At 31.4% G+C, this 27,888-nt stretch overlaps 2 protein-coding genes across 2 annotated transcripts; both read left to right on the top strand.

The window, feature by feature from the left end:
• Positions 1–1,072: 1,072 nt before the first annotated feature.
• On the top strand, positions 1,073–27,888 carry LOC113560998 (C-terminal-binding protein). The gene is made up of 10 exons (XM_026967160.1): positions 1,073–1,771; positions 22,382–22,704; positions 22,801–22,929; positions 23,009–23,231; positions 23,304–23,428; positions 23,495–23,594; positions 23,670–23,801; positions 23,865–24,138; positions 24,199–24,364; positions 26,126–27,888. Exons 2-10 carry the CDS (start codon positions 22,486–22,488, stop codon positions 26,228–26,230), a joined length of 1,473 nt encoding a protein of 490 aa, XP_026822961.1. The 5' UTR covers positions 1,073–1,771; positions 22,382–22,485; the 3' UTR covers positions 26,231–27,888.
• On the top strand, positions 5,518–9,711 carry LOC113560997 (putative bifunctional UDP-N-acetylglucosamine transferase and deubiquitinase ALG13). The gene is made up of 2 exons (XM_026967159.1): positions 5,518–6,461; positions 7,967–9,711. The coding sequence occupies exon 2, from the start codon at positions 7,981–7,983 to the stop codon at positions 9,493–9,495; it is 1,515 nt and encodes a 504-aa protein (XP_026822960.1). The 5' UTR covers positions 5,518–6,461; positions 7,967–7,980; the 3' UTR covers positions 9,496–9,711.

Raw genomic sequence — 27,888 nt, forward strand, 5'->3', positions numbered from 1 at the left:
ATAATAGAAGTATTTTGAACCTTGTATTTGGAGAGGTTTGATGTACAAATGAGTTGAATCATTGATTATATATAATTGTATTGTTAATATAATTAATAGTAGAATATATTTTGTTTAGTTCTACAAATTTTCACTAATGTATTTCAATTTTTAAATAGTTCAATACAATAATTAATTCCTTATAACAATCATTAACAACTAATTAGGGATTTGTATATAACAGAAATTAAAATTAAAAAAATATTTTTCACCATTTTAATCTGTAGATTAATCGATTCTTAACAAGAATGAGTACTATCATTGGGTGAACATATATTGTTGGGGGGAAGGTAGTTACTATTGATCAGGATCTATGGTGGAATTTCATGTTCAATTAAAACATATTAAGTCATACTGCACTACGTATTTGCCATAATACATCAAAAAACCTTACATATTCCTGCCACCAACATAAATTATTTACAAAATGAGCCTGTAGATGTATTATGTCACTTGCCAATGAGGATCCATCATTTGATGATAATTTGTTTTAATGTACTGTTAATAAACTATAATAACTTAATATACTATTATAATATTTTACTTCTGTTATTGTGTAACTTATATTATTTTTAGTTTATTTAAAATCTTACTATTAAACTAATTGCTGTACTGTTACTTTAACGTAATAAATTGTAAAATTTGTAATAAATAAATAAATTAATAATCATAAAAACCTAGTCCATAAGAAGTGCAATTGGCCAATAATGAAAATAATAACACCTGGTGTCGAACTGTCGACTAGTCGAATCATAATTTTTGTAACTCGGTAAATGACAAATTTACATATATACTTAAGCGGTGACCCATGTACAGTTTAGTTTAGTTATTTAAAACTATCTATTTCAGCGGAACAACAACAATGTTTTTTGTTTTTGAACTCGCTGGGCGTAAGGCGGGAAAATATAATTGAACAACAGATGACGCTACGGTCGTATCGTGCCCGCGAACGCGGTCATCGGTGTTCACCGATGACTGTCCGCCATTTTCCGGCGGCTGTTTGTGTTTGTCTCGCGCACACACAACAGTTTCGGCCACCGTCTAGCCAACATAACCTGATTGTGCAGCCGCCGCTGCCGCCGACGCCGCCGCCGCCGAGAACACCACCACACTGCTATCCGTTACGACCGCGACGACTGACCACCGTTGTTGTTCCGCAAGTGCGTACGGCGTTCGACGATCTGTTCGTGTTCGTCCGCCACTCGTCGAAATATCTATTGTTTTTTTTTTCCACGCACGCCGTTCTGTATCTTGTGTACCGGTAAAAGACGCCGCCGCCGCACGTAACGTGCGTTATAGTTCACACAATAATTTAATAAAATTTAATACACGTTCAATAAGGTAAATATCGTTGTTGTTTGTTGTTTTTACTATCGTGTGTTATTATCATTGTTAGCCGTCCGGATTCCGCGATCCGATGCTTGGACGAGTTTGTGCGCGCCATTTCACGACGACGGTACGATATTGCGGTCGCGCGCCAACGTGATTCCGGTGCATTATTTTAGTGCACGACGACGACGACGACGCGTTCTCGTCGCTTGGCGTGCGTGTGTTTGATCTAGTGTGTGTGTGTGTGTGTGTTTGCGCGCGTGGTTATCATCGTCGACGTCGGCCTGCCAACAACGCGGACGCTGCTCGCACAGCTAATATTGTCGCCGACGACGACGCCGCCGCCGCCGTTACAACAGCATCATCATCGACGAGTGCCCTGCCGACGTGATCGACGAACAAGGTAAGCCGTGTTCTCTCAATGTCATGTATCGTTATTGTTACGTTTTGGCGTTTGTTATGATCGTGTCTCGTTGTTACACACGCCCGCGTGTAATGTACACATTACGCGTTTCTACATTTTTACGTCATAAAGTTTAACGATAGTGTGAAGTGCTGTTTGTGTTTAGCCGGTTCGAGTATTTTCGGCCACCGCCTTAAGATGTGGTCAAACGAGAACGGGCAAATTGTATAAATCGTTATGGCCTACCGTGTCACCGCCGCCGTAAATCGGCGCGATCGTTTACTACGACATTTTATTTGCTCGTTGTTTTGTGCACAATGTACCTATATATATTTCTAATATAACAAATGCAATTGTACGGTTTTTGAGGAGAAGGGGGGATGGCGACGGGCCGATAAGGTGTTTGCGCGGGTGGGGGGGCGGCGACAGGTACGTTCGATCCAAAATATTTTATGATTTTTACGATCCGATCATACGGCGGCGGTGTGTAGAGTACCGTATTCATTTTGTATTGTGTTCAACACAAATCAGTCGACCTTTCGTTTACCATGATACTCTTATTTATTATTTATACGGTTTGTGATAAGTCGAGACTCGTCTATCCAGCATATTTAATCACTTGACCTTCTACAACACTGTTGTAGTAGTAGTAGTAGTAATAGACGTGTTCCACATGTGCTTCCGAAAAATCGTCACCGGTATATAGTGTTGTAACGTTACACTGCTGCTTATTGGCTTGTGGTGTGTTCGGCGAACAAGTTTTCCCTGCACCATAAATATTGTCTGTGAATAATTTTGAATGCGCTAGTCAACGTGATTGACGTTGATCTGCACGACGAATGCAGCAGATTTCTCCGGTATATTATTATTCCGTTTAAATATGGGGGCGACACTTCTACTAACCCTCTTTCTACTTATAAATACCATTCGTTGAAAATCCTGGGTGTTTTCCCTCGAAAAACAAAACTGGCGCGAAATTCCAGTGACTTGGTATTTTTATATTATCGTTCGCGCGTCATTATTTGTAAATATTAATTATTATTAATCTTATCGTAATAATAATAATAATCCGTTTTCAATTGAAAACCGCTGATTGTGCTGTTCAAACATCACTAGTTCGGTTTAGCAATAATAATTAATTGTTGTTGTACGTATTTTTTTTTACGAAGGTTGCACGTTTTTTTATACACATATGATAAAGTGCAGATTGTTATTTGTTACATAAAAGTACACGCGGCTGATGAATAAAAAAAAGCTTAGTCGTCCCGACAGCGTTTTGCGATTATCCTTAATGCTGACTGCGAAGAGTGGAGTAGGGAAATTTGCTTACGTCGGCGTTTTCTTCAAACCGATTACATTGCTTTGAAATATTTAACGTTTTTAGTAATATACACATTAAATTACTAATGTTTATTATATTGAACTATAAGGAATATATTTTTTCTTAGCACGACTATCGCAATAATATGTGTATAGCAACTAATATCGACATATCGTTTCGGACGTGATGCCATCCACCATGTTCCATGATGTCATTGCTTATACACGCGTTTATCGAAATCAGATAAAACTGTCGTCTCTCGGGCGTACATTATTACCACGAATAAATATTTGTTTTTGTAGAAATGAATTCGCGTAATAATATTATGTAGCTTAATTTAAAATCATTACGATACGAAATCATCCCCCTTGTGTTATGGACAACCCAATGATATTATTAGCTACCGCGTGACATAATTAATATTTTTATTATTATGTGCGATCGTTGCATAGATTTTGATAATGTTATTAAAAGTGGTCGTTGTCAAGGCAAACCGTGTATATGATGTAGTAGTAGTAATAAGTAAAACGACCACAATTGGTGGCGGCGGCGGTGGTAATTGAGGCACCATAAATGGAAGGGCGATGGCGATGACAATGCGAAAAGAGCGCGCGCGTTTTAACTGGTCTGCACGGCTGGCTGGCACGACGACGCGACTCGGTTTCGTGATCGTCGGACCGTTGTTGTATGGAGTGGTCGGCGCGGGGGGGCTTTGCTGGACGTAACCGTCATCCGTTCGGCGGCGGCAGCCCACGTCTTTCCACATCGTACCCAGAAAACACGCACGTACCGCGCCGCCCCGCTAGTCACTTCGCCGTCGGTCTCGCTATCTCCGCCGCCCCAGTCTAGTGTAGTAGAAGTGTATAATAGTGTATGGTATTCACTTTCGTGATCGCGCGGCGTTACCGACAGACCTGGGCGCGCGTGTTAGTCGTGTGTGTGTGTACGTTTGCCTGTGCGGCGGCGGCGTCGTTCACACCGGGACGCCCCACATGCAGCCGCCTGTCGTCGTCGTTCCTTCCTCGTGGAACGCCGCCCGCTGCCGAATGGAATTCTCGCTTACGAACCACGCACATTTAATCGAATCACGACGGTTTACACGATTGCATTATTGTATATATACACATATTATAATAATGTATACACGCGTATTATTGTAATGTGCAACGTACAGGCGCAACACCTCAGACCGACGAGTAGGTGTACTGATATACGTATAGTAATAATATTCTGTCCATCAACGGATTTTTTACCGTACGGCTCTCACTCAAAATCTACGTGTTTACTTCGTCTCCGGTTCATTAACTATGTTTACCATTGTTGGCGGATTAAAAGCGTACAATACGATTGCGGTATCACGCAGTAGTCATCATTGTAGATAATTGCTGTTTCGCATTTTGACCGCGAGTTTTAATTTTTTTTCAAACAGTGGTAATTCGAATAGTAATTGGTCACACACACACTCTTCTGATGGTCATTTTGATATTAATCTATCATCTACCTATCGATATAATATAAAAAATTTTATAGATGTTTTTGTTGGCTGTAATTACTAACCATGTGTTGTATACGCGTGCTCTAAATGCTCCAATATATTTTGTTTGGCGGGTGGTGACGAATATTTTTCACACGGACAATAAAATTTTTGATTGATATTTTTGTGTATATATATATTTGTAGGTAGTGTCGTTCCGATGTGAATCGAATAATGTTCCGCGTTTTACCCCAAATCATACATGCAGCAGATCCGGTCCCCTTTATTCAAGGAACATCTGTCAATAATAATATAACGGCATACTTCGAAAATTGCCCATATTGTGAACAAAATGACTATTTGTATCACAAAACAATATTTCCGCACATCTATAACTGACCTTGAAAAATTTTGTGGTTTGGGGAAAGGTAAAAATATTATATATCTACTATTCTCCAACGGCAGTTATTAACTAAAAATATGTATAATCGTCCGGCAGTGTTTAGAAATGATTATAACGATTACTTCAGCAATATTTTGTTGAGCGGTGTGTAGGTACCGCGAAATATTAATTATATTTGGAAATAAACGGATGCTCCTCGTGTGTTCCCGTTTCGAGGAATATTGGCTTTTGTGATTTCGGTTTTCATGCTGACAAAGCGAAAATCACATCAATTCGATTTCTACTTTGCCGTCATCATTGCATCGTCGTGATCGTGTGGGCATGCAGTTTAAAACAATTTCATTGCCCCGAGCGGTGCGGCGACGTCGTCTGTAAAAAAAAAAACGAACCTGTTTTAGAGTATTACAGCGCGAGTTCACACACAAATATATATTAATATAATATCATATATTATAATGTATACTTGCACGCACTCAACTACTTACGTGTACTGCACACATAGGTAGGTACACGCATAATATTATATTATGCACACGCACGCAAGTGTACCGTCGCGCGCGCACCGTCGGTCGTCGGCGGCCATAACGAGGCCGGCCGGTCGCATTGCGCGACTATCACAGTACCGCAGTCGTTTCGGTGTGTGTTGCTGAAACAGTCAGTGGTGGTGGGCGACGACGACGACGACGACAAATCGGTAATCTCATCGAAACGACAGTTTTGGCGCGTGTGGCCGTGTACCGCGCGCGTTCGTTTCGCGATTGGTCGTAGTGGCGGCGTCGGTAGCCGACAGTCGTTCTACATTCTACAATGCTCCGGGAGATCATAAAACGCGTGCACGCGGGAGCAGCTGCTGCCAATAGTGGTTGATACCTACGCTTTAAACAGTTATCATGTTTACCAGCTGCCGTCGTCGTTGATTATAAATGCAATACAATATAATATTTTTTGACGCATTGCAATAGTATTAACGATCGTTCGCTTTTCTCGATCTAGTCGGCTTAACAGTATTGCACTACTCGAGGGGGGAATGTTGAAATTTTCTCGTTTAATTTCCAGTATTGGGGGGTATCGTATAAAAAGATATTAGAAAATAATTTATAAAAATGAATGTTATATAATTAAATTAATTTATATTCTTTTTAACCAAAAATGACTAATAACAAATACATTTAAAACAATTTGATTACTGTTGGATAATCTTTATTCGGAACCATACAATTTGTTGTGAATTCATTGATCACCATACTGAATTCTGCAGTATATTGCGTATATTTATAATGTAATGTTATCTTGAGTTGTCGTGTAGGTACTCGTCTATGTTTTCGTTTCCCGCCTCAAAAATTAACAGTGCCATCGCTTCGTCGTGTCTCATACTATTGTTTGCATACTTGATACGTATGCCCCGATCACTGACGATGTAATACAAACTTTACCGCGGTGCACTTATGTAAACAACTACATTTCATCACGTGACACTTCATCGGCCATACACGTATTTTAAATTTATTAATAACGATCAATAGAAATACACTTCCTTCTGCCATGTTATGATTTTTACTTTTATTTACATAACCTATCTTTAGCATGTGTGCACGTAACGTATTTATGTATTCTTTTCACCCGCCTGCTTTTTTTTTTTTATGGGTATGGTTTTATTTGTTCAAATTTTAGAATGGATGGCAATAATATTTAATAGATTAGGCTTTTTTTTTAATTCTCTGTGATTTTAAGAAAAGTTTATCAGTGAGTATTCATGTAGTTGAAATTACTTAATGTATTTAATCAATCTTTTTATTTAACGTTGAAAATTGAAAACTAATTTGTCATCTTGAATATTAAACTGGCTTAAAAAAAAATGACTACCACACAAACATTTTTAATTATAATTAACAAGTCAAAATGTATTGATAAACTATTTTACTTTGCCACGTTTTGAACTTGGAAAATTTTAAATCAAGTCATAGGTTTATATTAATTTGGGTTAATATTTATTTGAATAAAAGTTATTGAAGACTACCTGTTGATAATGAATTAATTTAAAAATATAGAATTACTTATTTTTTGTATTTTTTTTGTCTGAAATTCACCTATTTGTCTATAACATTGATTTTAAGTTGTTGTGAATTCGGTAATTAGGGTAATCTATGTATTTAGTAGGTAGGTAATATTGTGTTAAATAAATGATAGTTTGATTGGCATACCTATAACTGTCATTGTTTTAAAAATAATTTGTTCTATTATCTAAATTTCATTACACTTAATTTATATAAAATGTTAGGAATTTAATCTTTTAAGATATGTTAAGTTTTATGATACAAAACAGTTTTGTACCAACAATTTTGTTTTAGGAATTCTATACCTACTTTTGAACTTAACTTTGAACTATTTAATGTAAGGAATTTAACACATATCTTTAAAATTATCTTTTGAAAATACATATGAAATTCAGAAGTATGTTATATAATGCCATACTACTATTATAAGTTGGTAGATATAGCACTTGTGTATTGTATTGATAGAATTTCATAATTTTTTTTTATCTATACATTTGCAACTCTTAATACTACCTAACTGTTTATTACATTAAATCCAATAGGTGTAGTAATATTATTTATTACCACATATAAAAAATCAATTTGTTGGCTGAAACTATTATCGTCTTAGAATTACTACATTTTAATGGTTTATTTAATTATTATCAGTGTAATTGTTTGTACTTTTTGTGATTGTAATAAAATTTAAGATGATAATAAGAATAACGCACTAAAAATTAAATGGATAGTTTGAAGTCATTAATTATTTTTATTATAAATGGGGTATTATTTTAAACAAAAATATACAAAAATTTAGAGAAAAAAACATTTATTATATTAAACGCACAATTAATTAAAATTGTCATATATTTAATAGACAGAAGACAAACTATAAATAATTTTTAGTGCGTTTAATATTACTTTTAAATGTTTTTTTTTTTTAATTTTTGTATATTTTTTTTAGGAGTTGGTTGCAAAATGTTGACACTATCCGTAAGAAATAGAAGCAAGTCTAAAAGAATCCAGTCACCAAAAATTGATGAATTGTTAGAATCAGTTGGATTAATGAGACATGTAGTCCCTAGAGATGGCAATAGTTTATTCAGATGTATTTCACAATGTGTGTTTCTAACCCAAAGTTGCCACATGATTGTACGACAACAACTTCTACAATTTTCTACACTACAAACCAAAGAATTTGTTCAGATGACCCAGTTATCAGTCGACAAATATGCAAACAAAATTACTGATACAAAAATAGATGGTGAATTGTTGGATATGCGTGTGGCTGCTAAAATATATAAAATTAATATATCATTTTATGTTGATTCTCATCCTTTTATACCTCTAAATATTGAAACTCCAAATGCAATAAAAACTTTAAATATTTGTCTCAATTATGAAGGGACTTACGATTTAGTTCTTGTCAAAGAGTCTGTTGTAAATATTTCATTTTGTCAAGCAATTATATATGAAATGTTGTACAACAATGTTTTTAAACTATCTGGTGTAGATTTTGCTGTAAAAGAAATGTTGTATGATAGAAATTTACCAGCTTCAAGGTCAAGTGACCGGATTAGTTTGGAAAAGAGAGCTACTTGTACAGATATGAAAGAGCTGCTTGAATATGGTATTACTCCATTCCCATTTAAAGTGGCTAAAGCTTTGACACCTAAATTATACAGAAATACAGAGTATGATATTTGGTTGAATAATAAAAAAGAAAAATTCTATGGTAGATGGAATAATTGGGAGTTTAAGGAAGGCAGCAAATGTATGGTTTCTATTGGCACTCAGGGGTATCATTGTTATATTCAACGTATTCATGGTAAAAATGAACCAGTTGAAGTATATGTAAAAGATTTGGCTCAAAAAATGTATGTGGAATATGATCAGTTAAAATTAATACCAGTTGAACAAAATATGGGAGAATTGATAGAGAATCCTATACATATGAATCAAGTATTTTCAACTATAGTTGACTGTAACGAATTTATTTTTCGAGGTCCTGAACAAAGTGAAGCTTCCGTTCAGTATTCAGGCTTTAATCATGGATCAACAATTCATGGGATCTTTTCTGGTCAAATGTTTCATCCATCTTATGTTCAACAGCATCCAGCTCTGCCTATGTCTCCTCTAAATTTGACAAATAATGAAAATGTAATGCGTCCATGGTATATATCTACACCTCCTCCACTTTTATCAAACAATTTTCATCCATTTAATGAACAAATTATACTATTAGAACCACACTCCAATTTAAATAAAAATTGTATTTCGCCAAATTTTATGGAAACTTTGCCTAAGTCAAACTGTGGACCACATGCTCAACCAATACTTTCGCCATTTTACTGTAATCATCAACCATGTACACCGTATAGTTGTGTGCAGTGCAACAATGGGGAAGAAAGTGTGGCCATGGATTCTAATCATGCGTATCAACCTTGGCTAGTGCCAGAGTTCGATGAGCCTGCAGATGAATTGCACCAATGAATGATTTTAAGGCTGATTTAATGTAACAAGGACTGATATTTATTAATGTATATGTGATAAAAACTAACTTCTTATTTAACTTAGAAGATATATTATTATAAAAGGACAATTTTTTTTTAGTTTTATATTGTTATTTTTTTATTCCTACAAGTTTGTTATTAAATTGTAATTTTTAAAAAGACTTATTTTGTATACCTAAGTATGGTTCCATTATTAAGAAAGTGTTTATTTTTTGTTTTGTTTTTAATTGAATATATTTTAAAAGATACTTAATTTGTTTCAAGTTAATTAAAAGGTTTGAATTATCTAAGTAAAAAATTTTTAATTTATTTGTTATTATAATGTATGATAGAATTACTATATCAATGATTGAAAATGAGAAACTCCATACAGTCAATTTTTAATAAAAAATGTTATTCTTATTAATTTATTACTTTGTTGAGAACACGTCATCTAAAATTCTAAAAATACTATTATGTAGAATTCAGACTATAAATTAATATTATAACTATTATAATCATATTAGGTGGATAGGTAATAGCATACAAATTGAAGATTATAAATTAATACTTTCTATTTCTAACTTATAATCACATGAAAGAATCTTTTAAAGTTTTATAATGTTTAAAATATTAATAATAAATAGTGCTAAAAATATCCATAGTTTTGAACTAATTACATAAATAATAGTAAATAATATGTTTGAATTAAATTTTTACCCATTAATTAATAATAATTAAATTATTGATTTATTGCAACAGAATGGTCGTCAAACATGTTTGTTTTTAAAACTACTTGTTCATCTTAAATGTTGCACTTTTTTTATAAAATAAATTTTCAGATTGTCCTCATATTTGAATTATATATTTTATAATATTAGTCTTTTTTAATTGATTTATTGGTATTCTTTAAAAAAATATATAATACACATACATCACAAGGTCAGCATGCTTCAAATATAATAGTAGGTATATTCAATATTGTGTATAATAGACAAATGTCTGTTATAGAAGTATATATTAATATTATTATACATAGTAATAATAACATTGATAATTGTATAATATAAACGTTAAAACGGATTTTTCCCATATATCGAAATTACAATTTAACCAATTCATTTTTTTTATTGAAATGTCGGGTAAAAATAATTTATGAATATGTCGGTGTGTTTAAGACGGTTTACAAAATTTGACTTTCACATTTGAGAACCTGCCCCTTTATCTCCCACAATCAAATGTTAGGTGAAAGCATACGCGTTTTTCACGCGAAAAAAACAGGCCTTGTTTTATTTCAACTGTCCGTACGGTGACCACAATGGTAAAATAATTTCAGAATATGACTGCACAGTGCACACACATGACGATAGAAATCGGAATTAAACACGGTGATCGGCGGGTGGTTCGATAATAAGGAGTGGAAAAGGTCTCGGCGCGCCTCTTGACCCTAAACCAGAGAAGATGAGAAAGAAATATATAAACCGGTTGTGCGTGCTCGTATGAATATTGAACGCGTTAGACACGGCCCTGTTGTCGGCGTTACTCCCAAGTCCTTGTTGGCGGCTTTATTTAACGATAGTGCACCGATTGCTAATTAAAAAAATTTATAAGATTGCTATAAATGTAATTGTTACATCGTTGATTAGTAATTTCGTTACGACAAAATTTATAACGTTTGTAAATTCTACGTATATTTTGATGGTTATATTAAACTAATATAAAAATAACTTTTTTTGTCCAATGGCGTGAACGTTGTCGTCTTGTTCGAAATGTGTCCATTCAGCATGGATTCCCTCACCTGTGTATTCGCCAGTAGTAGTACATAATGTATATAAGACTACTGTCGGAAGTAAAATGTCGTTCGCTACAGTGGCAATACTGTTAAATCGACAAACAACGCTTGTCTGTACTCCTCTCACTCCTTACCCATCACCACCGTACATTCGATATCCGTGCGTAATGTTATTGTCTTATTGTAACGGTTCTGTCGTGGTGATTCGGTTGTTGATAAAAGGGGAAGGGGGGTAGAAGAGTAGAAGTTTATTGGCTTGAGAGAGAGAGAGAAAAAATATCACTCTATTCTCAATTCCTATCGCCGAACAAAGAAAATACTAGTTACCAGTACATTATTATAACAATATTATAAAGTTGATCCAGCGCGAATAGTATAGTGGTCGGAGCAGCAGGTGTCGATAATACGCGACGCGTGCGTCTGGTTTATGGTTATTGTTAGGTATAGCTATTAAAAATAATGTACAGTAAATCTTATCTGTGTTTTCTACGTATCGATTAAGTTTGCATATCTGAGCATTCCAAAATTATGTTTTGTGTACAATGCATGTAAATTAGTTAATAGTAAATAATTATGGTTACACAAACTTGGACATTATGGGGGGGGGGTGTACTCTTATAATCTAATTTAAATTTACCATAAACTGCTGTGATAACATAATATTGTTGTATTTTTAATTTGGCGTCTTTCTGTATTCCGTATATATTTACAATCTGTATACTACACGTATACGTACAATGGTTGAACAAACACTGTTCAAGTATCAAATAGCACTTTTTGCATTTTAAATACAATATTCGGAATCAAAATCTTGTTAATGTATATTAACACAGTGTGTATGTGTAGTTTTAAATTTATTTATCATTATCTATGTTATGTGTTATTTGACAAAATGTGTTGTTCAGTTGTTACATCTCCGGTTACTTAATAATAATTGTCATTAACCATTAATAATGGTGCTTGATCGTTGGCGTACTTGTAATATATTCAAACATTTCAAACGTGTGTGCGAGCATGCGTAAATTACTGTTTCACCTAATAAATAATGTTTCGTGTCGTGATATTGTCGTTTAGGTTTTGTATCGCTGTGTTAGTAAATCTTTTATCGGATTTACGTTTTATTTCCTTTTTAGACGTTTCTGTATTAAACAACTTGAAATTACGCCTCAAATTATGATGTGACTGGTGTTAGTGTTAGTCAATCTTGATTTTATTTTAATGGTTTATATTAAAAGTATAATACATCATGTATACATATACCTCACTACGGGGATGCAACGCATATAGTAAACATGTGATAAGTTAAGTGTAGTAAAACTCACTGTTATCATTTGCGACAGTTAAATAAAAATACAATTCATCGAATTCTCTGGTTTCTTTTTTTTAGTTCTATTTATTTGTCACTCTTCCTATATTCTGCAGTTAAGTGTATGCATGCCTTTTTAGTTAGCTATTAATTTTTCTGAACAAATCATTTTTAATTGTGCAATTTTAAATTAAACGGACCTGTAATTAACTATATTTTTATTTAACTATATCAATGACTTTTTACGCATATTGTAGCATTGCTTGTGATTTACTTATTATATTTACGTGTCTAATCTGTTTTAGTGCTAAACTGTAAATACGCGATGCATGTTAATGTGAATAAGATTAAATTAGTATTTTATTTCATAGGTATTCAGAAATGTGTTATCATAATTTATTATTTTTGCTGTGTTTTGACAACATCGTTTGATAATGTTTCTGATTTTTAGTAAACGCGTATAGCACCTGCTGTCTACTATATGTTTTTAGTGTGCATTCTTTTAGAACAACCTCTGCTAATTCAATCATTATGTTATGTATGCCTAAGCCTAATATTCTATTGGTTTGTACTGTATATAGAATATAAAATATAAATTATAAATATTTAATATTTGTTATACCTTGTATAATAGTAAGAGTTTCTTAAACGATTTTTGGGTTAAGATTGTATGTTCTGCGAATTTGCTTAAGAAAAGTTGTTTTAAATATTCCGTACGTAAATTAAATTTCACCGCCAGAAACAAATCATTAGCCAACAAGAGGAACTCAACCTTGATTAGCAATATGTAATAAAAAAATTAATTTAAATCTAGTAGTTCGATTGCCGTTAAAATAAATGCTCGAAATGCTAAATTATTTAAAATAAAATATGCGTACTTGTATATGCGTATAGTTTATTTTTTACGTGATAAATCATTTTATTATTATTTACAATTTTGGAATATAAACAGCTAATAATTATAATATTAAAATTAATAATTGTTATTCGATTACAATATAATATTCAACAACTTAAAACCATTAATATTATAGTTGTATATTATATAAATATGTGGTTATTTTTTTTAAATTTAATTGAAGATTATGAAGTATCTTTACAATCTTTACATAGTCTGTAAATAAGAGTTGTAAATACTCGTTGAATCTCACATTTCCATCGCTTATCAATTCCAACTCGTGTGTTGTTAATATTTATTATACGTCTGTGAATAGTCACGCATGTTACTACCAACCGTTCAAGCAAACCGTTGTTTGATTTAATTAAATCTTTATTTTTCCGAAGGAAGAGGAGAGTAGATTTTTTCGACGAAGCTTTTGATTTTGGACGGGAATCGTCGTGGTTGTGTGGGGGTTCGTCTGTCCTTGGCGTTAGTGGTAGGTTACCGCAAAGGTGGTAGTTGAGTATTATACAACACACAAACAACCAAAACAAAACTCATATTGATTTGCTCGGTCAGTTGTGCCTGGAATAGGGTAGACAGGGTTACTGTGGTGGCAGAAAGGGTGATATGGAGGGCGAGAATATGTGCAATTTTTGACTGGACGGCAACGACAATGACTTCCATCTACCACTCTCCCTATCCAGCGACAATAACCTCGCGATAATAAACATCCCTTTGAAACCAATATGTGGCCGTTACGTTTGCCCTTCGATCCGACACAAGTTTCCCTTTAGTAGTGCCTGCCAGCCGTTAAATGCTTGCCGCCACAAACTTTACCCGAAAACTACCAATTTCCGTTATCCTCGTCAATTTAACACTATAATAATCACAATAATAGTACTTGAGTGTGCAATAGTAAGCGTACAAATCGTAATGCTATAATAGTGGTATCTTTAATCCCTAGACTATAATTATTTTGTTGTTAAACAATATTAAAAAATATTTTATTTTTTTCAAATTTATTATAGTAATTACTATGTATACATTTAAATACAGGTTGTGTAATTAAAGGTAGGATAGTTAATTTTATTAAGTACTTTTTAATTGATTTTGTTACCAATGAGCTCTAAAATTAAGTGTTCGCCTTAATTATTTGTCATTAATTCTTTAATTGTTTTCGTTACAATTGTAGACTTTATAATCGTTAAAATATCAAAATAAAAATTTCGTTAATTTAATAGAAATATTTCGAATGTTTTTTAATTCAAAACCGTTCAGTTTAAATTGTTTAACAAATGCAAAACTTTATTTTTGTATCTAAACATTGTTCATAAATATAATTATAGTTATGGCAAGAATCCATGCCTTCGTGTTGCCAAAAACTGCGACTATATAATAATAATTTAATTGCTTGCTATAATAACCTGCCGTACATTATCAGTAACGTTTGGAAATGACTTAATAGTAATTTTTTAATGTAACAACTTGTTACAATTTTTAAGAATTGAATTTTATGAAGATGGTATTCAATTGACAGTTTTTTTTTATTTTATTCTAAAAATAAATATAAGAAATCGGAAGTACTTATTTAGTTTTTAAATTATTAAACATTTTATTCTTATTTTATTCACATTAGTATAACTACCGGTAAGATAAGGATTGTTAATTTTAGCTTAACAAGAGTAACTTCATTAAATTGATACTGGGTTCCAGTTGTGCCACTAAATTATTTATGTATTAATATTCTGTATTGTGTTACATATATAGAGTACCTATAGATACAAACATATTAATACATTGTATTTGTATAACATTTTTAACGGAATAATTTCATATTTCTTCAATTAAATTATAATAGTAAATTATTAAAATATATAACTTATTACATTTTTTATTTATAAATCACTTTTAAGTATAAATGATTTGGCAGAACATATAAAAATAAACAATAAATATATTTCGGTGTGGTTGGAACTAATGGTTTTCAATAATTTGTTAGTATTTTTGTGTTGAATTTAATGGTCAAATTGAGGTCAATTGATCAAAATTTAATGATGAGAATATTGTATTCATCTCGTTTCTATTATCTTAATTTGTATTAAATTTAAAATTTGATTATTGATATTAGGTATCCTAATGCTTACCTATAAGTATGAATATACATGAATTTATTTATTAGCTTAAAACCTAACTATTTAAACTTGTTTATATTAAATAATTTTATTATTTTTTATTATAACGTACATGTACATAAAATAGTGAATAATTTATGATGAATGAAGTCTCGTTCGTATGATAATTTTAATTATCTGATTTTAACTCAATATATATTTTTCTGAACTTAAAATTATTTTATGTATACACTATTGCACTATTATATTATTATTCAAAATTAGCATTTAAATATTGTATTACCTACACGTATTTTGGGTTTTTTCAAAATTACGATTACAATAAGAAAATTAAAAAAATTTTATAATACATATTGTAATTTATATGACATGTATTTTATTCATAGTGCCCATAGTGGATTTATCGTAAGATGTTATTATAACTGATGTAGGTAAAATACAATTGTTTTATACTTAACTTATTTAATAATAAAACAATCTGTGGTTTTAATGATTAAATAATGTATAGTATATTAATCTAAATATAAAAATTTGATTACATATCGATTAACCGTGGATCAAATAATGATGAATTATAGTCTCGTTCGTATGATAATTAACGGATGATTACAGCATATTATTATATATTCTGATGTTGATCTACTTGTTTTGCAAAATATTTGTTTATTTATTAACTTTTTGAAACCAATTAGGTATGTATTAAATTAAAAAAAAAAAAAAATTTAATAAATGTCTAAAGCCATCTGGCCTATTAAACGGTTTAGTATAAGGACAGTGGAAGTTATTCGAGTATCAATAAATAAGTCATCACAAAAGGAAAGCTTCCACTATCCACCTGAAAACTACGAACTATAACGTTCTACGAAATGCATTCATAATATATTGTAATTTATAATAAATGGAGCGAAAAAAATAACAAAAATTGTCATTATATTATAAAAGTTATTATTTCTAATTTAACACGTTAACCTACGTATTTATTATCAAAAACAAAAAATCTATAACAAAAATATCGTTTTGCGGTTCGGTGCGCGTGCAAAAAAAAAAAAGAAAAATAATAACACCGATTATTATTTATTTATTATATCCCGTTTTGGAGTTTTTTAACGAATTGTGACAACTGTCGTCTTGTCTTCCGATATACATTGCGGACCGGAATAATAATTGCTAGTGGTGGTTAAATGTGGGAAATTACGTTGAATCATTAAGCAGTTGCTGCCGCCCCGTCTAAGGAAAACGCGCGTTACGCCATCCACCGGAGGCCTGCTTGTCGTCGTCATTATTATTATTACTATCGTCGTCTGGTCGTCATCGCACGCGACGCGGTAAAGTCCGACGTCGTGTGTTTCATTACGACGCGTTGGTGTTTGTGGTGTGGAGCGGAACATCGTCTTTCACCCCTACCCGTTCCATTTGGTTGCCCACTTGTTCGCCCCCGCCGTTGCTTCTGTATGACGATGGTGGTAGTGGCGGTAGCGGTAGTGGGTAACAACAGAGCAATAGCGGCACATCAGCAGCTATATTCGGGAAAAATCAATGGCACTATTACCGGCGACTAGCCGTGTTCCTCTTCTCGCACACCCTGCTTTGTCGACGTCGTCGGTGGTGACGACGACGCCGCCGCCGCCGCCGTCGCTTGTTTGGCAGGCAAGGGCTGCGTTCTCACCCGGTTGGCGTGCGCTGTCCGTGATTGCCCTCCCCACCACTGTATTAACTTTTCTCGCGCATGTTCGACAGTTATTTGTTTTTTTTTATTGCGGACGAACGACCGAAGACTATATAAAAAAAAAAATGACGATTGTTATAATATTCTTTTGCCACGGCTTTGAAATAATCCGCAAATTCAAGCGCGTTAAGACACAGCTTTCGTCATGTATGACTCTTCGTCTCATCAGTTTCTTAAAATTTCGTCATATGAAAATGACTATAAATTATAATTATTATAATGATATATTAAATATATTTAATTGTGATCAGTAAGTTATTACCTGTCGTTCGTGTTTGTTTTGTTAACTGCGTGCGACAGACTCAACGTAAGTACCCATGCCGTCTAGTGTATTGTATGTTCGCGATTATTAACTTACGTCATATTTAAACCAGCGCACAAGTGGTTCAATTTTGGTTATGACACAATATTGTTGTTTTTTTTCAGTCTTATCGTTTTAAAGAAAAAAGTTTTGATAGCAGCATAAACTTAAAGTAAATCATAATATAGAAAATTACATCGATTATTGGCGGTTTTGGTCTTTAAATAAGTGATTCTCAAAATGTTACTCTTTAAGTGCACCTTACATTATATTATATCAATCAAGGACAACGAATACAAAGAAAAAATTAAAGAAAAAAATAAAAACGAAAGTTAAGCGTTGCCAAATAACAAATTCGTTTAGCCCACCTAGCACAATTGAATAAATCTACTGATAACCAAATGTATCCGGTCGATGCTTTCCCTGTTCACTTCCTATCGATATGAGCTTTGAGGCGGCAGTCTCGACTTAAAAACGCTGAAAATTAAAAGCTTTCTATAAAAAACATGTGCCTTCTGTGATATCTAAATAGTCATCTTGTATCAAATTCCAAGTAAAACCTGTTAACGATAAGGACAAAACAAATGATTTATACTTATAATATTAATTATTTGTCCAACTTGGGAATTAATAATGTCATATCTGTTAGGAGCTAATTTGTTATTTATTATGTCTGCCTAATTAAGAAAATGAACTGTTTTGCTTGTCATTGTAACCGTAAAACGTTAGAGTTAAATAATGTCTTAAATACTTTCTTGTTGTAAATTTATTTATTGCTTTGTACTATATTTGCAGTGTTTTTGAATTGAGAAATTAATGAAAATAAAATAATAGATAAATGATACGTATGCATTTATTGAAGTGGCGGTAGAGTTTACCGTAAAATATGTCACGAAATTTACAAGACTGTATATTTTAATTATTGATCATTATAATATATTACGTTAAATGTATAGTAACGAACAATTAATATAGTGTATACTAGCAAAGTGTATGTACAAGATAATTTGTAAATATACAATTTAAAAAAAAAAATCAAATGTCAATAGATTAATCATAATATACAATTCAGTGTTAAACTGAATATTTCGTTAGCATAAATTCGTGTGTTCGAGGATGATTAAATTTTAGAAACATTTGTTTGAATAGTAGAGCGGTATAATGACGACTTCATTTAAAACCGTTAATTGGAGATAAAGAGCGAACGAGTTAGAATCGTGGTACTTCATCCGCTCACAAGTTATAAGTTCAGTTTTATTGCGATAATTTCTATTCCCCTCGCATCGATTTTCTGCTGTTCGAGGTTTTCCGCCGTCTAAACCTTAAGTTGGTTTAATTGTATTTAATATCAAAGTCTGCCACGAAGAACACCGGCCTGTGTGTGTTGTGCATGGTCGGCAGTCAAAAATGGTGGTGGACGAGGGGTTATGAGTTAACTTTTCAGATAGAAGTTTTGCCAGTAATAAGAGGCTCATAAAATATAGAAAGGCGTAAAACTTTCCGAGGGCCGCCACCGCCGAACTTCGGAAGTTTTATTTAAGACCGGACTCACTCACTTTATTTAAACTTATTTTCATTCCCGACCCTCCACCCACTCATCTTTCACTCCCTTTGCACATTTGTTGTAAAATTCGTCGTCTTGTTTGACGGTCTCTGCCTTTTGTTTCATATTTGGTTTCCCCCTTCCTTTTCTTATATATTTTTTTTCAGCTCTAAAAGTAAACTTTTAACTACTGTGACAACAAGGGGTGTGGTGGTGGTGGTGAAGTTAACCTGCCGTTAACTTCGCAACGTCGACGGTAGTTGTGCCAAAGTTCATTCCGATCAACTTTTACCCATGCACGCGCGCGCATCCGAAACTTTTCGGGATCCACTGAGCTTTGTCCAAACAACTTGCCCCGATGCTTGTTTTGTATAACTTTGTTGGTGAAACTAATTTATATTATTTGTAATATCCCCGCTCTGAATCCGCGCCATTCTTAAGCTTTTTAAGTAGTTTAAAAAAAGTTTTCTTTCTACTACATGCAGCACTACTTGGTGGGTTGAGAAGCGGGAAGTGTGGGTTTAGACCGAAAGGAATTATTTTTATGACGCTTTTCCATGGTGTATTTTTCTTTTTTCTTTGTATATAACAGTTTCTTCTGCAAATACATTATTTGCAGACAGTGTTCTCGGTTCACTTCACTTTCTCTTTCTCCTTCTCGAACGTTTTACTTGGAAAATTAATGCTCGAAACAATAATCATGATTAAATTCATACAAAGTGTTGCAGAACGTACGATATTTGAAAAGGTTAGGTTACTTTCTTAAGCTTACAAAAATTTTTGTATATATTCAAGTATAATAGTAAAATTTATTAATAATTTCACTTTTTTATTATTAAGTGTTGTTTAATAAGACAATCTCGATGACAATCAAAAAGTAGAAATTTTCTTTTCAGATTATTCAAGGTCATTTAGGCCAATTACCGCTTCCAGTATACCTCGTCATTCACATCTTTCCTACGCTAATCTTCTTTATTTCTGATACCTGAGCTTAAGTGTTCTCTGACTCTGTCACTCCAATATTTCTTGATATTATTTAATTATACTTTCATTTGTACCTTTGTAATTTAGTCTACGATCACATCTGTACAGCTGATTGGCTTTTTATAGTATACCTTTTTATTAAAAATAATAAAATAATTATATAAATATATATTTTTTTATATTTGTTATCCTAAAATAAGACAATTGCCGTGGCAAAATAAATATTTGAAAAACCATATTTTTGAGGTTGATCGAACTTATTTAATTGTTTTTATGTGCGTCAAGTTGAGGAATTATAGTTACAAAAGAAAAGGTTGAAGATCCCTGCCATAAACTATGGGTACATATTGGGATATTAAAGTACGTTAAACGTACAGTATCGTGTTCTATATATTTAATACATATATATATATAATAAAATGTTGGTAACACGATTTTACACTACTACTATACGTTTATAATACCACAAAGATTACACGTTCTTCATAATTCATATTATCTTCTATTCGAATTCTTTAAGCAAATCTAAACGTTATGGAAATTATTAATCGATTTATTACATTTTTAAACCAATTGCATTTGCTGTCTAAATTGATTCGTTTATTTTGCTGTTATGCAACGGACCTGATAATAATACATATACGTATGGATTGCCGTTTTATCATCAACGACGACAAGGTTTATGGTGTGCGTAAAATATAACTGTCGTTGTCGGTTTCCGGTGCATCTCGTATCTGTATAGTTTTCTTGGCAAGTATAATCGGTTTCAGGAAAATTAATTCTTTAGGAGTGTTTAATTCCACAATCGCTATCTTTCGAAAATATGGCAAACACCTTATTTTATTGTATACTCATTACAATTTTCGAGTGCGTTTCGCGGTTGTTCTATTGGTTTTCCATACATCACACATGGTCGCATATGGTTGTATTTTTCTAATGATGTTATTTGGGATATAATACTGTTTTGAAATAACACTTCCCTCCCACGCGTGGTTTTAGACAATTTCTTAGCCAAGAGTTTCTGTAATAAACTTACTTGGTGTAACACGAGCGCGTAGGAAATATACGAGTAATAGCAAAGATTACCTTATTATTTTTCGAATAGTTTCATAAAATATACATAAATATTTTTCATTTGATACGTTTTTAATTGTTTTCAATCACTTGATATCCGAAAATAAGGGACATTCATTCTTAATTTTTATTCCGTGTAAATAAAATGTAGAAAGTTTAGTAGTAATAAGATATTTAAAGTTTACCTCATTTATACTGTACTTACATAATGTATTTCTGTTAGGGGTTTTTTATTTATTTTTATTTAAAATAAATCCTTAATCATCCCTAGTGATTTACTGTATGCCAACTTTAGAACACATGCACACTCACACTGTCTTTAGTATGAGTGAGAGAAAGATAATATGTAAGAAGTGTTTTCAGTGTTTCAGAAAATTTTAGGACGATAATGTTGTTGGATAAGGAAAAGTTTGTTGATGGATAAGCAAACTTTTTGCACGGTCTAGTTCTCGTCGTGTTAATATTTATGCTCTATATTTTTAAATTATAACATGCGTGAGGTACATAGAACTACATATTAATGTTCTTATTATCAAATCGTTAAAGATGATTGTCTGTTTATGTACATTTTTATTGTTGGCATATTAACAGTATTTAAATTTGTAACTTAAAAGTTTTAATTATTATTTATCAATTATAAATTTGATTTGCATTTGGAATGTTTTTCATTAAATTGTAAAAATGAATTAATAAACTTAGAAAATGGGTGTGTAGTTTCCGGTGATATTTCCATAGATTGATTTTGTATATAAAATAAATAAACTTAAGCAAAGAGTTCCTGTAATAAAATTGTTGTTCAACCGTTTGCCGTATTTCTCGCCCCCTCGACCCGGCTCCGTGTTATATGAAATAAAAGAAAACTTTTATTTTTTCCCGGTTAAGTTTGGTTTGGATCTCACAATTTTTAAAAACAAACTTTTAAGTATATTATAGCTTTTTAGATGGTCCAGATATCGACAAACAAAGTTTTTTAATTTTTTTCTCGCTTCCCGCTTCTGGACTTAGGACTTAAAAAAAAGTTTCTAAATTAAAAGAAACCTTCCTTGTGATCTTTTATAAATTAAAGAAAGAAAACTATAACTTAATTTTAATTTTAATTTTTTTTTTATTGTTAAAATATTAAAAGTTTTTTCTATATTGTTACAGATTTCCTACCTTTATCATTGGTATGATTTGGACGTCTTAGGCACACTTGTGAAACACAAACAGTCAAAACGCAAGGATTAAACAAACGTGTTGGTAGTCCAGTAATGGACAAACGGAAAATGATTACAAAAAGAACACGAATCGATACAACTATACGAGGTGCTGGATCTGGCGCTGGAGCAATCACCAATGGACCTATACAAACTAGGCCATTGGTCGCCTTGTTGGACGGCAGAGATTGTTCAATAGAAATGCCTATACTTAAAGATGTGGCTACTGTTGCCTTTTGTGATGCCCAATCCACTTCTGAAATCCATGAAAAGGTTATACTTTTAAAATTAAATTCCTGTTAATTCATTATATTTTTATTTCTATTAAATTTATTTTTTTTAATACTAATATCATGTTTTTTACTTTAGGTATTAAACGAAGCTGTTGGTGCTTTAATGTGGCATACCATTGTTCTTACAAAAGAAGATTTAGAAAAATTTAAAACGCTCAGAATTATTGTACGAATAGGAAGTGGAGTTGATAATATTGATGTCAAAGTATGTTACATTTAATCTTTTTACTATCTAATATAGCCAAACTTTAAATACATATATTTTATATTAATTTATTGTTTAGGCTGCTGGTGAATTAGGTATAGCAGTTTGTAATGTACCTGGTTATGGAGTAGAAGAAGTGGCAGACACAACATTATGCTTGATTTTGAACCTTTACCGTAGAACCTATTGGTTAGCTCAAATGGTGCGGGAAGGAAAAAAATTTACTGGGCCTGAACAAGTACGAGAAGCTGCTCAAGGATGTGCACGTATTCGAGGAGATACTTTAGGAATTGTTGGCTTGGGTAATTTAAATGATTTTAATTTCATTTAGATTAATTTAATTTAATTCATTTTTTTTTTTTTTTTTATCAAAGGTCGTATTGGCTCAGCAGTTGCATTAAGAGCAAAAGCTTTTGGCTTTAATGTAATATTCTATGATCCTTACTTACCAGATGGAATTGAAAAGTCCTTAGGATTGACTCGAGTTTATACACTTCAAGTAAAATATTTCTTTTTATAATTATAGAAAATGAATTATTAATTTTACTTTTTACATTATTTATAGGATTTATTGTTCCAATCTGATTGTGTGTCGTTGCATTGTACTCTGAATGAACATAATCATCACCTTATAAACGAGTTTACCATTAAACAAATGAGGCCAGGTAGATAATTGTTTATTTTGATATTCTAAAAATAATAACTTCTGGTTATTAATATAAATTAAATATATATTTTAGGGGCTTTCCTTGTAAACACTGCTCGAGGTGGCTTAGTTGACGATGATGCACTTGCAACCGCATTGAAACAAGGACGTATTAGAGCAGCTGCCTTAGATGTTCATGAAAATGAACCTTTCAATGTACTTCAAGGTACATATAACTAGTATATAATTTTGTATTCTTGATAATTCTAATTTATCAAAACATTTTCAGGACCATTAAAAGATTCTCCAAATTTACTATGCACTCCACATGCTGCATTTTATTCAGACGCTAGTTGTACAGAACTAAGAGAAATGGCTGCTAGTGAAATCCGTAGAGCAATTGTAGGTCGAATACCCGAATGTCTTCGTAATTGTGTCAACAAAGAATATTTTCCTGCTCCAACTACCTATCCACATCAAGCAGGAGTTGCAAGCGTCGCATCAGCAGCTGCTGTAGCTGCAGCAGCTGCCGCAGTAGCTAATCCTGATGCTATGAACGGAGGGTTTGTGTAACATGGAACAAAATAATGAAATACATTTTAATCATCAATTTTATGACTTAGATATTATGCGGGTGCTGGCACAGGATCTTTACCAGTACAGCAAGCACATTCTACTACTGCACATGATAATGTGCCTGGCTCAGGGTCAGCACCACCACCTCCTTCACAACAAGCGCCACCAAGCTCCCAGTCAGCTCCACCCAGTTCAGTTCTGCCACATTCATTAGTGAGTACACTACCGTCTGTCAGTAGTGGGGCTGATTCAGTGCCTTGAGCATCATCTGCCCCGTCACCTCTCATTCCTCTGTAATCAATGAGTGTTTAACTCCCATTCATCATCCGGCCTTTATATAAAAATTTCACTGATCTTTTTTATTTTACCTACTTAGATTAAATTTTAATATCTACATGTAATTGTATTAAAACACGTACCTAAATGATTTATTGTACAAGTTCAAATTAGTTTTAAACATATTATTCACTAAATTGTATTTTTCTTGAAAAACCGTACAAGATTCAACTTCATTGTTACATAAATATTTGGGATTTTTAATTTACGCTTTTTATCTTAATTGATGTACAATATTCTGTAAAAATATTGTAAATGATATAACAGTTGACTCAACAACTGAGTCATGTATTGCTTTAATGCATAAAAAGCATTATTCCTTGAAACAATATTTTCAAATTAGAAAAAAAAAAATACCGGAGACAATTTTTCTTTCATTATTCCTAATTCAATGACCCTATTATTGCTTAAACCACTATAGAATAATTAATAACTTTGATGTTGCTATTTGTATTTATTTTGCTTTATTAATATTGTGAGTGTGTTGCTACGCATGTTAATTATTAAAGGGTGCCAAAGTAAACAATTTTTGTTAATTAGTATAAAATTCTATTTATAAAATTGCATATTGCTTTACAAATTGGTTAATGTTTATTTTAAACAAAATTATTTTATGATATATTTATATAAACTACTTGACTAACAATGTTTATTACTTTAACTAATTATTATATGAATGTAGGTGTATGTATGGACATATGTTTAAATTTATGTCGGATGTTAATTAAATATTAAACTTATTCTAATACGAATTAATTTTTTTAAATTAATAATTATAATTAACCAACTTAATGTATATATATAATATATATGGTAATTACATATCATTTTTTTTTTAAAGTAAATACTCAAATAAATTACAATTAAAAAGTTAGCTTAAATTATATCTAAATTGAATAGTAAATTAAATATCAATAAAATTGTTTTCATTTACTAAAGGGAATAAAATTAAAACAATGTTTGATTTCTTTTTCATATACAAGTTTTTTTACTTTAATATTTTATTTATTCATAGCTTATAGATGTCTGTAGACAATTTGTTATTGATTTATGCCATTTGATTTTAATTACAATTGTTAAAATGAATGTTATTGTTAGTGACACACAAATTCAGTTTACTTTTTATTTCTTCACATTTTCAGTTCAAAATTTTGGATAACTTGCTGTATTAAATAAAATATAGTTTTGGCACCCTTTAATAATAACAATATATTAATAGTGCATTAATAACAACTACACGTTTTAATTGTTTAATTAATTTACAATAATTTATGAATGTTATACAATATAATTATCTATGCTGTATTAAGACTTAAAAATATGATTTATAATTAAAATTGTGTCCATAGCTTAATTTATTAGTCTGCATTATATGGAAGGACGCAGGTTGCCTATACCATAAAACAATGTATTGCACAATAATATTTTTATTCACTTATATAATTTCTCAAGGCGTCCTAGGGGATAGATTTATTTGTTTGATTTAAAAATCGACGTGTTTTAAAATATTGCTGCGCCCTTGGCGACAAAATTTCAATGATGGCCGCTTTATTTTATTGTTGACACGCTTTCGGGAATTTTGTGTTTTTAATTTTTTTTTACTGATTCTTTTTTTATTTTTATTTTTATTTTTTGTAGTTTGTTAACACCCAGCTTCCATACACTTCTGGACAAAACGACCGTGACAGTACAAATAATGTGAGCCAGAGTAGTCCGTCCCTGACTTATAGGTCTGCTGTTTGAAAGGCACTTGTATTCCCCTATACTCTTTAATGCTTTACAGAATTAAAATAAAAACAAAAGTTTGCTTTTAGAACTATAGTTTTGTTCTAATAGATTTTTCTTATGTTGTTTACATAAAAACAACATTGTGAACTAACTTAAACCATTTATGATAGGTACATTTTAGCAAAAAATAACAGGGCGCCTTGAGTCTTAAAATACTCATCAGACAATGATAATCAGTTTATAATAAAATCAGAATTTTACTTTTCCATTAGGTTTATCTACAATTTCTTTTCTTTTTCTAATAAGTAATACTGGTTTAAAAAGTGCAATTGTATATCTCATTCACAAACAAAATTATTCAAAAAAAAGTTGTATTATTTATATGTTTTAATTTTCTATTTATTTTGTAAAAATGATTGTAAATATTTATAACAATATTTTATATTAAATGTTTTCAATGATTAAAACGTTATTTCACCTTGCAATAGAATATTGTTAAATGAATGGGAGATAAAATAGTGGCATTTGGGCTTCTACAGGATATAAAATAACATATACATATGTTTTTATTTTTTTTATTTAAAAAATTTTTTTTTATAATTATTGTAAATAGCAACATCACATTAATTTTTAGTAGTGTTTATTACGTATAGAATTTTTAACTGTTAGTGTGTTTAATTGTTTATTATTATAAAACCGGAGATATTGTCACTTTACGTCCATGTAATAATGGAGCGTACATTTGGTGGCAGGGTTAGGGGAAATAAACAAATATTTTTCAACTTTTCAAGTTAGATTTTTGTCATGTTAAATCCATGTTTATAAAAGACTCACTGGTTTAATATGTCATTGTATGCATATTACATTGAGATTTAATAATCAACACATTAAACACATGAAAAATATATATAATATTTTATATAGATCACAACTTTTATTATTTTTATTTTGTACTTTTTTTTTTTAATGAATCACAAATCAGAATTATGTAATATACATAAAAGTACATAGAAAAATTAAAATATCGTACGATTCAGAAATCAAGTTGGATATTGTATATAATTTTGATGGAATAAATATTTCTTAAACCCTTTTAAATCGTATAGGTTTCATTTAAGCAAAAAATTATAGTAAGATTATTATTAATATTATTATTATTATTATTATTATTATTATTATTATTTTTAGACTTACTTTGTGTTGTAATTAGACCTAATATAAGTCCCAGTTGTAAAAAATAAAGCATAAATGTATGAAAACATGACTAAATTATATCTTTTATATAAGATAAAACAATAAATATCTTGTGCTTTTTGACAAGTGTAATGTCATGAAAATGACATATTTTGTAACAATATAATTTTTGTTCTAGTTTTAAGTGAAACAAAAGGTGATGTAATTCTTAATATGATTAAAAAAAACAATTATGAATAATTTAATTATTACTATACATTTATGTATTTCTGTTAAGTAAAAATCGGTCAAGCAACATTTCAGCTGGGCCAAATTTTTTTAAAACTCAAATTTGTAAATATAATATTTAAAAAAAGCAAAACAAATTTATTGAATACAATTTTAACTATTCTTTTTAGGAATTGTAAAGATAAAAAATAAATGTAACATTTAATATTTTATTTGAGAAATTACAATATATTAGTGTTGCATGGAACAAT

The sequence above is a fragment of the Rhopalosiphum maidis genome, chromosome 4, assembly GCF_003676215.2.
Source record: "Rhopalosiphum maidis isolate BTI-1 chromosome 4, ASM367621v3, whole genome shotgun sequence".
Taxonomy (NCBI): domain Eukaryota; kingdom Metazoa; phylum Arthropoda; class Insecta; order Hemiptera; family Aphididae; genus Rhopalosiphum; species Rhopalosiphum maidis.

What these genes read in the sequence shown, in the direction of transcription:
- LOC113560997 (XM_026967159.1), top strand. Translation starts at nt 7,981, where the DNA reads ATGTTGACACTATCCGTAAGAAATAGAAGCAAGTCTAAAAGAATCCAG.
- LOC113560998 (XM_026967160.1), top strand. Translation starts at nt 22,486, where the DNA reads ATGGACAAACGGAAAATGATTACAAAAAGAACACGAATCGATACAACT. An exon ending in CATTAAACAAATGAGGCCAG is followed by an intron (nt 23,595 to 23,669) that starts GTAGATAATTGT and finishes TATATATTTTAG; the next exon opens with GGGCTTTCCTTGTAAACACT. An exon ending in CCTGATGCTATGAACGGAGG is followed by an intron (nt 24,139 to 24,198) that starts GTTTGTGTAACA and finishes TTTATGACTTAG; the next exon opens with ATATTATGCGGGTGCTGGCA.